Below are 11,867 nucleotides of genomic sequence, written 5' to 3'. Positions count from 1 at the left end.
AGATGAGACGATATCTGTCAGTTTTAACCAATTCATGGAGCTGTTCTGTACACTACTGACAATCATGGAAGTTGTAAATTCCTATTTAAAGTACAGAGCTCCTTAACATTTTTGGCTTTGTGACAGAATTCAGATGCTCTTTGGAAACTTTAGTTAGTTAATATCAGCACTCTGCTTTTTGGGGGGGACATTTCCTATGTAATTAGATAGTCAATCTTTTCTCAAATGACATGACCTATGATTCCAGAGAAAGAAACTACAGTAACAGGCTGCCAATAATTTTGTTTGCCCTACTGGAAAAGGAATAGACATAGCAAGCAACACCTGTATCGCTCCTGCATGCTGCCTGTGAAAACACAGCCGGGAATCTCTCTGGGATAAGGAACAGGAAAGGGCAGTGCAGAAGGCCATGAAAGTGCTTCTTTCCCAGCTCCACAACAGAAACAGCCCAGGAAAGGGGCTGCACTTACCCCAGGAATGGAGAAACCAGCTGCACAAGCTCAGCCCGGGAGATCACCTCCTGGTTGAAAATAACCAGGCAGCGCAGGAAGTTCTCGTACGCTTCTGTGCTACGCAGAGCTTTGCGGACCTGAGGAAGGGGACAAGAGGAAATAGGAGCTGTCAAGGTGAGACTAAGCAGGGGGAGGTCCAGGAGACCTGGATTTGATGCTGTTTCCCACCGAGGCACACGAATATTTAAGTGAGTTGAACAGAGAGAACGTGCCCTGTACACAGGGCCAGACAAACTGGTACTGACAGGGGCCATCCCCACGCTGGGATCCCCTGCAATGTCAGCACTGGGGCATTACTCTAAGAAAGGAGCTGCAAGTGATGAACCAAATCCTTCAAAGAACTCTGTAACAGCTGGATTACAAAACACTGGAACCATGGACAACACCAGTTGTAACTACAGCACCACAAACCCAACCAGGCTGCTTTTAAACTTCAGAGAGTATTTCAAGCAGGGAGTGGGGGGTATGAGACCCATGCCCTGGGTAACACCTCTCCAGCCTCTGCCTGCTTCCAGCTTGGATTATCATAGACAATCCTCCTTCTGCAGCCCAAATCTTCACAGAACGAGGAAGCCAAACTATTCATCCCACCACCGCTCCCTTTCCCACAAGAACAGCTGGATCTACACATCAGACTGAGATCTAGCATTGTTAAGTTATTCATCATTGTGGTTATAATTCCACAGCAGGGATTTCTAGGTTTACTTGTGTTAACACCTACACATCCTCCGAGCAATAAATTGGTTCCCAGTTACCATTGGCTGGTTCCTATCACGCTGCAGAATTCACCAGATCAGCAGGGAGCAACCAAGACTGTCATCAGTGCAGGAATATTGCTTAAAAGGATGGTTTTAAGTTCGTTCCATACTCCCCTCTGAGCTATAAGGCAATGTATGGACATCTCAGAGAAGACACCGAAGTGCCACTTGGAAACATCCCATATCTCCTTCACTTGATCTGTGTGCTAAACCAGCAACAGGTAACAACTGTGCAATTAATTAGATTAATCTCTGAGGGGAAATTAAAACAAAACCAACCCCATGTAAATATGAATCAGGTGCTTTGTAAACTGAGCTCCCTCCCTGCAGCCAGCTGGCTGTAGATGGGTACAAGCTGTGCCGACACAGCACGACACGCCACGCACATCATCAGCTGTACCGGGATCTTATAAAGGGGAAAACAATTTGGAGTGTGGGTTACAGGAAAAAAATTCCCATTCCCTCCAATCAAATGCAGCAGCAGCAGGTGGAAAGCTGGAGAAGGAGCTTTGGGGAAAAGACACACGTAAAAAAATATCACCAATTTCTAAAAAATTCAATGGATCCAGCTTAGAGGTCGTAGGGTATATCTGAGGTCAAAAGCTGAGAAATGTTACCAGGGTGGTGTAAATCTCACACACTTCACTGTGATAGAAATCCAGATGTGTATACAGGAAGAACATACATCAAGGATGTGCAACATCTGCATCCTGCCTCTCACCTTCTCAAAGAAGAGAGATTCTGTCCCCACACCATGCTTGCTGGCTTCTGCCAAAGACTGGTCTTTCAAACCAAGCAGCTTTGGTTTCTTCTGTTATCAAAAAAAGAAAGGCAATTGAAAATAAAAGGGGTGTTCAGCAAGTTGAGATAATTTGATTATCTATCACACACCGGTGCCAGCTCCCTGACCCCACCCTGAGCTCGCCATTAAGGGAAAGGCGGCTTTTTTGGAAGGAGATTCTATTAAAACGTGCTACAAGTTAATTTACTGAATGTTAATAAGTAGCATGCCACTCCAAATATTTGTAATACATTGTTGCACCCTTTCCTGTAACTAGCTGATTCTTTCAGTCACACTACAGCCTATCTCACTTGGATAACCAGTTTGGAAAGCTGCCAGAATAAATGATTTTCCTATCACTCATCCAGTTCTGCAAGTCTTACACCTCCCCAGAATGACAATTTTTTTCTCTCTTACATTCTACTGTAAGATGTTTTATTTTCCCCATCCTCAGAAAGGCTGAAAGTTGCCTCCAAAACGTGCTTTATTTTGGTGACCTCAATTTGAAGAGGAGAAAGGGCAGAAGGGGACTTGAATGGCTTCAAAAAAAAAAAGCAGGCAAATTTATCCTTCGTGCACAAACACGAAGCCACCTGGCCACAGGACAATTTCTGTTGCACTACAAAGCCTCGCTGCTCTCACAAATCGTGCGTCATTTGAAAAGGGCAAACTCTGCTGAGAGAATAATCATTCATCATTGTATTAAAAGCTTTATCACAGGAAAGATGAGCAAACATGATCCTACTGCATCTGCTCCAAGTTCTGCTACAACAAAGCTTTCAGGCACACCTTTTCAGCTCGTCTCTTCCTACGTGCCTTAGGAACATTTGCTACAAATATTGGACAAATTTATTCTGTGGCATTACTGAGACTTTTGTCTCCATACTCCACAACTCCCCTTCATTAAACACCGCTAATAATACTACATCTTTCTAATGAGGTGATGAAAACTGTTTCCCCAAGCCATTAAAGTAACTATGTCCCACACCCTCAGGAACAGATACCACCACTGGTTCAAAGAGTGTCAAAGAGACAAAGACTTGTGCTTGGAAACAAGGACTTCTGAAAGGTTTAAAGACAAACATTATTTTCCGTGTTCTCAAACTGCAGCCTGTGCCACAAAAATCACAAGGACTTGGAAAACTCCTCCTGCTCTGCCCCATTCTCCTGGAACAGGGCACTCTCTGAAGGAGCAGCACAGGCTCTTACCTTCACCGGAGGGGTTGCTCCAGGGCCCGAGTGCCGTCGGATCTGGCAGCCGTTCTGGTTGGGTCTCTGCTGCTTGTTGTTGAGCTGTGGCTTCTTCACTGTGCCCCCATGGTCATTCCTGACCGATTCCACTTTCTCTGCAGTGGTCTTACTCAACAGCTTGTTCAGAGACAAACCCGTTAAGACCATTAGGGCCACGTTCCACACAAAATGTCACAGAATGGTCTGGGTTGGACTTTTAAGATCACTCAGCTCCAACGCCACGCCATGGTAAGGGACACCTCTCACTATTCCAAATTGCTCAGAGTTCCATCTGACCTGCCCTTGAATACCTCCAGGGATGGGGCAGCCACAGCTTCTCAGGGTAGCCTGTGGCTGCATCTCACCACACTCACAGGGAAGAATTTTTTCCTAGTATCTAATCTAAACCTACTCTCCTTCAGTCTGAAGTCAGTCCCCCTTGTCCTGTCACTCCATGCCCTTGTAAAGTCTCTCTCCATCTTCTTTGAGGCTCCCTCCAGGTACTGGAAGGCCACAATCAGGAGCCCCTGAGCCTTCTCTTTTCCAGGCAGAACAATCCTAATTCTCTCAAGCCTTTCCTCACAGGAGATGTGCTTCATCCCTCTGATCATCTTGGTGATCTCATCTGGACTTGGTCTGACAGACCAATCCTGTTCCTGTGCTGGGGACCCCAAAGCTGCATGCAGCAGTCCAGGGGAGTCTGCTGCCTCTCCTAGCTCTAAATGATCAATGGGTTTTACTGCAGTTACAGCACTAACTTAGAACAACCCTTTTAGGCAAAGGAACTGCATTTAAAATAAAAGCTATTTAAGAGACAAGTTGTAGCCAGAAAACAAAGTCTACCCCCTGATCTCCATCCTACACCCCAAGAAAGTAACAGCAAAAGCACATTTTTCTGAACACTGGCTTCATACAGAACAGTCTACACTAGGTATTTCATCCTCTCTCCAAGGGTACTCACCACTGAGCTGTTGGCATCAGGCAGGAATTGCCCAAATTCCGAGAGCAGATCCTCCTGGTTCTTGAAGAGTCGAGCCACCTGGGCATAGACCTCCTGCTCTGTCAGAGCTGGTGTGTAGTTCCCTCCTGCCTCCTTGGCGTTACGCTGCTCTTTCTGCCAGAGGAAAGAAGAGAAGTGTCAGAAAAAAGGATGCACCAACTATTCAAGGAAAAAAATAAACCAACTTTCAGTGACAGAAATAATGAAACAGCAAAGGTCTCAGCTTCTTGTGTAAAGCATCATACTATATTAATAGTATGACTCTCATATGTTCAAAATATCTATACTTACATGAACTATAAATACATCCTAAATGCCCAACAGGCCCTGGAACAGTAAGACACTGACCAAGGAAATGATTTCTTTGCATTTAACATAGAACTACAGCCACATTGCCTCATCCTGACACACTCTCATAGAAAAACGGCAAATCAAATTTTTAAACAAGCATTTCAGACACTTTCCAAGCAAAGATGATGGATTGAAATCTATTACTTCATACTGCTATGTAATCTTTTTAACTTGCCAGACTTCTGCTTAGTTCAAGCAGAATTCAACCTGGACAGGGCTTGGAGCAACCTGACCTAGTGGAAGGTGCCCCTGTCCATGGCAAAGGGTTCAACTACATGATCTTTAAGGCCTTTCCAATCCAAACCAGCCTATGATTATCTGCTAGCCACTGCTAGTACAGCACAAGACCCAAATACAAGCTTTGGGCACCCTCCCCAAATCAAAGCAAAGAGAAATAACCACGTATAGACACAAATTCACACTTCTAACACTCGCCTGATACGTATGGAGGATCTCCAGGAAGGCTTTGTAGATGTCTGGCTGTCCCTGGAAGCGATTCTTGATCTTGTTGACATAATTGATGGCGTGATTAAACTCCACGGGCTGATTGTTCTGCAGGGATGGTGTGGTGCCCAGAGAGATTGTCACCGGCGTGTGAGGCTGGACGGGCGGCGAGCGTGGCGACGCGTACGGCGGAATCGGAGGGGTTTGCTGGCTGGCAGGAGTATGCGCCTGCAACTGCGATGGCTGAGGACAACACAGGCTGTGTTAGGAAGCAGCAGATCCCCTCATGGTCGGGATAAAGGCAGTTTAATCCACTTAGGGATAGATAAATATTTAGTGGGCCAGCAGAGACTAAATGGCATCAGGGAGACAAAATGCCTGGACCATTCAAGAGGTTGTTATTAAGATGATTTTCCTTGCTAATTGCTTTGGACTGAAACCTGACAAGAGACACAAACTACCTCAAAAACTGAACAGAGCCAAAATGCACAGGTATGGCTGGCTCCAACACTGTGAGTTACTTCGGCACTAGTGAAGAATTGTGGGATGTATTAAGGCAAAGGCAAAGGAAAACTGGAATTTCTCGAGGCAAAAAGCAGGCAGTGAGTAATTATTTCGAATACGCTCGATGGACATTGAACTGTGAAAATTTAGTTTTGATGTGGCAGTTTTAAATGGAAATGGAAGTACTTATTCCCCTCATGTTTTACATTTCAAAACTTGTATCACACAGAGTTTTCAGGACTGAGAATGTGAATAACTTGTCACAGGATGGCCATAAATACCCTGTTACATGGTCCTGACTTGCTCAGGTACAGCTTTACCTGCCTGGCAGGGACATCCTACCTTATTGTCTAGCCTATCCCTCAGGTTCATTTTACAGCTTCAGCAAAAGTACTTCAACATTTTGCAGGCTGACATGGAGAAAACCACTTATCCCATGGTGTTAAGGAGACTGCTACCTCTTTACTGAAAGCATGTACTTCTTCAGAAAAAAAATCCTTGAAATCTGACACAGGCAAGTTCATTCTGGAATGATCTGCAGTGTCCAGTTTGGCAAATCTTTTAGCAAATCTTTCAGCGTGTTTTTGTTTGCCATTTCTGAGCAGGAAGTTGCATGTCCCAACAATGTTTGTCCAGAGATCAGCTAACCACCACATTTTAAATCCTGCTGCTTTTAAACCGTGTATTACCTTTTCCTTTACCTTTTCCAGGCAATTGTTATATAACAGTTTAGGGATTAACCCTTGAAATTTTGGAGCTCCCCTCCCTAAGGCTCTGAAATATTTTTGCATTCTGAGGCTAAAATACACAGTATTTTGTCTGGAGTAATCTCCTTGAACAACTATTATCCTGTTCTGTTTCACATAAAAAACATCTTTTGGACAGTAGCATCTGGATTATACCTAAACCAAAGTCAAATTTCCTTTGTTACTGAAAGGGCTCTGTTTTGGGCACACACCCCAATACCTGCAGGCAACAGCATGGTCATCTTGCTAAACTCCTGCACTTTAGATGTTGCCAATAACTCCTGAACCCTTCCAGCTGACAGCTGAACCAGACCTCTCTACAAAAACCATTCCGTCTGTGAACAAGACTTCAAACGATGCAGAATCCACCAAATAACAAATGAAGGTTTCCTAAAGGCTTAATTGCCTCAAGCATTTCAAACGATACACACTTTCACACCAAAGAGAACATCTTTATCACAACCTCTGCTTTATGGGCAATTTCTTGGGACTTTAGGTCTAAGACAATATACACAAAAGCAGGCAGAGAATGTGTGCCCAGTGCTTTAACTAGGAACCTTTTCCCTAGGGTTGCTGGATCACTTCTTGAATAATGTGTGTGCCATTTACCAGATGCTCTGACTGTCTTTCAGTTCCCCACTGCCAGCAACAAGGCTTTTCCAAACCCTTAATGTTTTGGAAAGCTTGTTTGAATTGCTGTCAAATTAACTATGACTGCATCTTCAAGTTTGGAAATGAGAAACTAACCCAGCAGCAGAAAGGGAACACACGAAGGTTCACAAATACTGTGGAAAAGCAGTGTGGAAGTTAATTTTTCACTCTCTAACTCCACACCAGCTTCAGCTGGAAGCAGCAGGATCCCTGTGCTCTTAGTGCAGGTCACCCAAAGCGTCTCACCTTGCTGATTTTGGCAGGTGTGGGCTGTGGCGCCGGCTGTGCTGGTGTCGGGGTCGACTGCGCCGAAGGCTGCGACGGATGCGGTGGCTGGGGCTGGGGCTGGGGCTGCAGCCCGTGGGTGGGGATCTGGTGAACCTGCCCCGGGGTTGTCACGTTCACCATGTCATTGGTCTGCACTTCAATCTTGTAGCCAGGTGGCAGGAAGGTGTTGAAACCCATGATCAAGTCTGGGTGGCCCTTGAAGAGCTGCGACACACGGCTGATCACCCCTGGAGTGTCGATGCTGAGGAAGGAATAAGATGACAATGTCACCATCCTCTGGCACCTTTCAGTGGGGACAAGGTTCTCCACACACCAATCTTCCTTTCAAATTTTTTTTTTTCCCTTATCACCTGTAACCTATGAAAAACCTGAGTCCTATAAACACCCTGCTCAACTCCAGAGTGACATTAGCATCATTTTATTAGCCCTGACAGAGTTTTATATCCACAAGACCCAGTCCCAAGTCTGACCATTATTAATGGGCAGACAACCAGACAGCCAGATGAATCAGCTGTCAAGGCTGAACTTGTGAACTCCCACTCTAAGCAGAGATTTAGTAAAAATGAAGGGATGCATTTCATTCTCAGAAAACAGCGCACACAAATGCTTTTGCATCATTTTCCAGGTGTGCTATTGTGTATACCAAGGACAGAATTCAGCTCCTGCCCTGTGCTCCTGTGTCCACACACACACTCTTTCTAACCTGGAAGGAAGAAGCAAAATGGAGCTTGTTACCTTTGAGATTTAAATTCCTTCATAATATCCAAGAAGTCATTGTAGACCTGTGGCTGACTACCAAACTGTAGCTTCACCTGGTCAAGGTAAGACAATGCATCCTCCACCTGGAGACAGGCCAGACAGGTTATATTAGCAGAGAAGATTTGATTTCACCTCCCATTGTTCTGTAAAACACTAATTATTTGAAAACACAGCTGTTAGCCCTGAGCCTGGGCAGAGAATTAAGGAGCAAAAAGCTCATGAACCTGGTTAGTGTACTACCAGCACTGTTTGAATAAGAGGTACTCACTCCCCACTCCTGGCCCACAAGACAAAACTACCAAAAAGAGAAAAAAAAGGGAAAAAAAAAAAGCAACACAGATAAGCAGAATTACTCAGAATAAAAAAAAAATAATAAAAAACCCCAAAATCCAACACACTCCAAATTTACCATCACTGAAGTGACTGCTAGGATAAACAGAACTAGACTGAGTATTTTTCCTGCATTCATATGTGGAAATTATTATGGAAGTCTAAGAATAAGCAGAAAGTGGAAATGACATATTCAGTGTAGTAGATGTCTGCCAGGTACACGCTTGCACTTCTCTCAAAAAGCCAGACATTTCAGTTCAACATAGAAGGGCTTTGAAAATGGCAACTGTGGGCGGCAAATTGTTTTACACCTCAAACAGCAAGAGGTTCATGATTCATGTACCAACAGCCAATTTTCAGAGGTGCTGGAAGAACAGCCACGGCCTAAAGAGAGAGCTCTAGAGGTCCCTGTGCCTCCAGCAGCCCGGCCACACACTCAGCAGCTGCAAGAGCTACACGTGGGACCTCTCTTCCGTCTGAAATTAAACTACAGCAGCAGAAGAAAGACTCATGTATAGCCCCAACCTTGCATCAGCACAGGATTTTCCATGGATTTCACTGTGAGGAAGAAATACTCTTTTTGAAACCAGTTTTCAGAGGTTTGTAGAAATGAAGTTTCCCACATTCAGCAAAAGGAATGAGCAGTGGTTTCCACCAAAACTGGAAAAGACTCACACCGTATTTGGAAGAAGCTGAAACAGGCATCAATTTGCATGTATGTGCCTTCTCCAAATGTAGCAACTTAAAGGGGTTATTTTTGGTGGACTTTTCTCTTTGTTTAAGGATTTTACATCACATAATCTGAGAATAGAGCCTTCCTTACTCCCAAATTACTCCCACACAACCACCCACATATACCATGTGTTCAGAAAAGCACCAAATGTTTTGGTAATTTAACCCGTTCATCCAAGCACTCTAAGCAATACATTTTTCCTTTTCCCTCCCCGCCACAAATCTCCTGGCAAGTCCAATCTCTTTTTATTATGGTATGTGAAACAACAGGGCTTCAGCAGAAAGAGAAGTCCATTTCTGCCTTCAATTGACTCCCAAACATGAGAAGCCTCAAATCCTGGGAAGGGGGGAAGGTAGGGAAGGATAGAAAAAGGGATCTGGTCGCAGAAAGAATTTTGGGAGAGGATTGCTGACATCAGGCAGCTGCTGACATTACCTTGAGCCTCTGGAACTGCTGCTGGCCCTGCACAGGCACGGCTGGGGGCGTGGGGTGTGTGTGGCTCTGCACCACCTGGCTGCCGTGGGGCTGCACGGGCGCGGGGTGGTGGTGGCCGCTGTGCACGGCGGCGATGGCCGGCCCGTGGCTGCCCGAGCTCTGCGGCACGGCCGACACCTGCCAAGGCAAACAGCACGTCAGGCATGGCCTGCTGGCTCGGAGCACAGAGCCTCCCGGGCTTCCAGACACGTCAGGGAAGCAGAACGCAGCTGGTTTGTGCTTTAACCACAACTGCTAACAACTTTACTCAGCAAACTCCAGACAACTCTCCATCCTATCCTCCACGTACAGGAAAGTCCTCCCTTGCAAACACATTCCAAACATTGGCTGTCTCCAGTCTGCACACTCACTGGCTGTCCAGTACGTCCCCTGACATAAAGACCTGAAAAAGGAGGCTAAAATGGAATTTTTCATCTGGCTAGAGTCAAGGTTCTCTCCTTTCCCTACACGTCACAAGCAATATTCTGAGTGAATGAATCTTTATGGGCTGCTACATTCTTGATAATTCACTTTGGGTACTGGGAGTCCAATTGTGGCTCTCTGGCATCAGCAGGCTCAGGGGAAAACCCAGCTTGGTATTTCCCCTAGAAAACCAGGGAAAGAACAGAAAGCATCACTTTTGGGACTCCTTCATACCGTAAACCAGGAAAGTTTTGATTTGGAAAATCATTTTCACAAGTCCAGTTTTCCATTCAAGCCTCTTTTAGATGGGACATACTTAATTTAATCCTCATGAAAAAAATGAGGTTTGCCTGCTGGTCCATCTAAGTTCTTTTTAGGAAGGACTGCCAGTATCAACACACCCTCTTCCAGCCCCTGCAAGGGTCTGCCTGCAGCTCTTCAGCTCTGTGGCTGCCACTATCATTGTGAATACCTTTCTGCAGAAGCAAGGATGAGGCTGTGTGTTGAATCAGGCACTAGACAGGGAAAGCAGCTCACCAGCAGCACGAGTGTGGAAGATTAAACATGCCAGAAATGTGGCAAAGACAAATATCCCACAAATAGCCTTTCCTTGCTCTGTTACTGACAGCTATCTCCAGTGTACTCTTAAAAAGATTTTTTTTTTTTCCCCTGTTCCCAGCTGCCAGCTCCTTGTAAAGGAGGCAAGAGAGGGAAGAGTGCCACCTAATGACTCTGGGGTAATGTTTTCCGAAACATTTCAATTTTCCTGAAAGTCTTCAATCTAAATGCTGATCTAGTCTGTTAAACTTAAGATCACCCAAGATACCATATGTCTTTCAAAACAGCAAACCTTTCCCTGCTGAAAAACATAAAAATGGAGGAAAAATCCTCCACAAAGCTGACTCTGTGATTCAGAGACCGTGGTCTGAGAGAATCATGTTCAAGAAAGCCAAGTCACACCATGTTGGTTCACGAATGAAGCCAATAAAGCAAGCACCGACAATGAGATACACATTGTCCGTTTTTTAAAGGAAACCCTGGTTACCAAAACAAAACCTCGTGTCAAATAGGGACACAACATGGTGCTGGGCTGGCCAGGGAGCTACAGGCTGAGCACACACACCTGGTAGCTGGGAGTTACGGAGTACTGGATGCCCGTGGCCGACTGCATGGTCTCGGAAACGGCCTCATAGACCGGCGGGGCCGGGGCGAGCACGCGGTGCTGGTGCGGGAAAGCCTCGGTGCTGCTGGTGATACGTCTCTGCTGCGACGCGTACACGGGTGACTCCTGCTCATCCAATCGCCGCTTCATGCTGAACTCATGCTCGGGAAGCACTACGAAACCTGGGGGAAATAAAGACTGCTTTGCACAGGGAATCCATGCGGCGCTCCTGTCCCGCACCGCGCGCGGTGCCGAAATCGCCGCGAGTTTCTGTCTAATCTGGGTGCCGATATCTTGAGATGGGAAAGTGGAATTAAAGACTTAGCCTTCAGCATAAAACATGCACCAGGATCTCACCACAAAAAGTACAGCCTTATTGTTGTAGTAACACAAAAGTTAATGATTTCTTCAGTGTCACCTAAAGGATGTGGCTAACTGGAGCATCTGAAGCACACACAGACCCTGAGCAATGCAAAGCTCATGAATGCAGTGTCTGAACACCAAAGATCGAGGAAGGATGTGTTACCTACACACCATTTATACAGACAACAGGAAAAAAACCCTCTTGGACAGTCCAGGTAGGAGGACAGCTGGGAGAGATGCTTTAAAACATGGACAAAAGTAGGATGCAGAATTAAGAGTTTGAAGTCACTTACAAAGCCCCAAAGCGTTCTGCATTTAATACATGTGTATCAAACACATTTCATGTGTAACTCTGGAG

The 11,867-nt window shown here is 45.5% G+C and overlaps 1 protein-coding gene across 6 annotated transcripts in view; it reads right to left on the bottom strand.

The window, feature by feature from the left end:
• Positions 1 to 11,867, bottom strand: part of SIN3A (SIN3 transcription regulator family member A) — a 31,766-nt gene that overhangs the window by 11,842 nt on the left and 8,057 nt on the right. For all 6 annotated transcript variants that reach the window (XM_086849420.1, XM_023934257.2, XM_086849422.1 and 3 more), the window contains 9 exons: positions 11,108 to 11,328; positions 9,523 to 9,699; positions 8,001 to 8,107; positions 7,224 to 7,506; positions 5,068 to 5,319; positions 4,243 to 4,395; positions 3,261 to 3,419; positions 1,992 to 2,081; positions 471 to 589 (listed from right to left, as the gene is read on the bottom strand). In XM_086849420.1, coding sequence (XP_086705546.1) covers positions 471 to 589; positions 1,992 to 2,081; positions 3,261 to 3,419; positions 4,243 to 4,395; positions 5,068 to 5,319; positions 7,224 to 7,506; positions 8,001 to 8,107; positions 9,523 to 9,699; positions 11,108 to 11,296 — 1,529 coding nt within the window. In that variant the 5' untranslated portion in view covers positions 11,297 to 11,328. The remainder of the gene's footprint in view (positions 1 to 470; positions 590 to 1,991; positions 2,082 to 3,260; positions 3,420 to 4,242; positions 4,396 to 5,067; positions 5,320 to 7,223; positions 7,507 to 8,000; positions 8,108 to 9,522; positions 9,700 to 11,107; positions 11,329 to 11,867) is intronic.

This window comes from Cyanistes caeruleus, chromosome 13, assembly GCF_971803275.1.
Source record: "Cyanistes caeruleus chromosome 13, bCyaCae1.hap1.1, whole genome shotgun sequence".
NCBI classification, from domain to species: Eukaryota; Metazoa; Chordata; class Aves; order Passeriformes; family Paridae; genus Cyanistes; species Cyanistes caeruleus.
The sequence above is the reverse complement of the archived record's forward strand: the minus strand, read 5'-3'. Positions and strand labels throughout refer to the sequence as shown.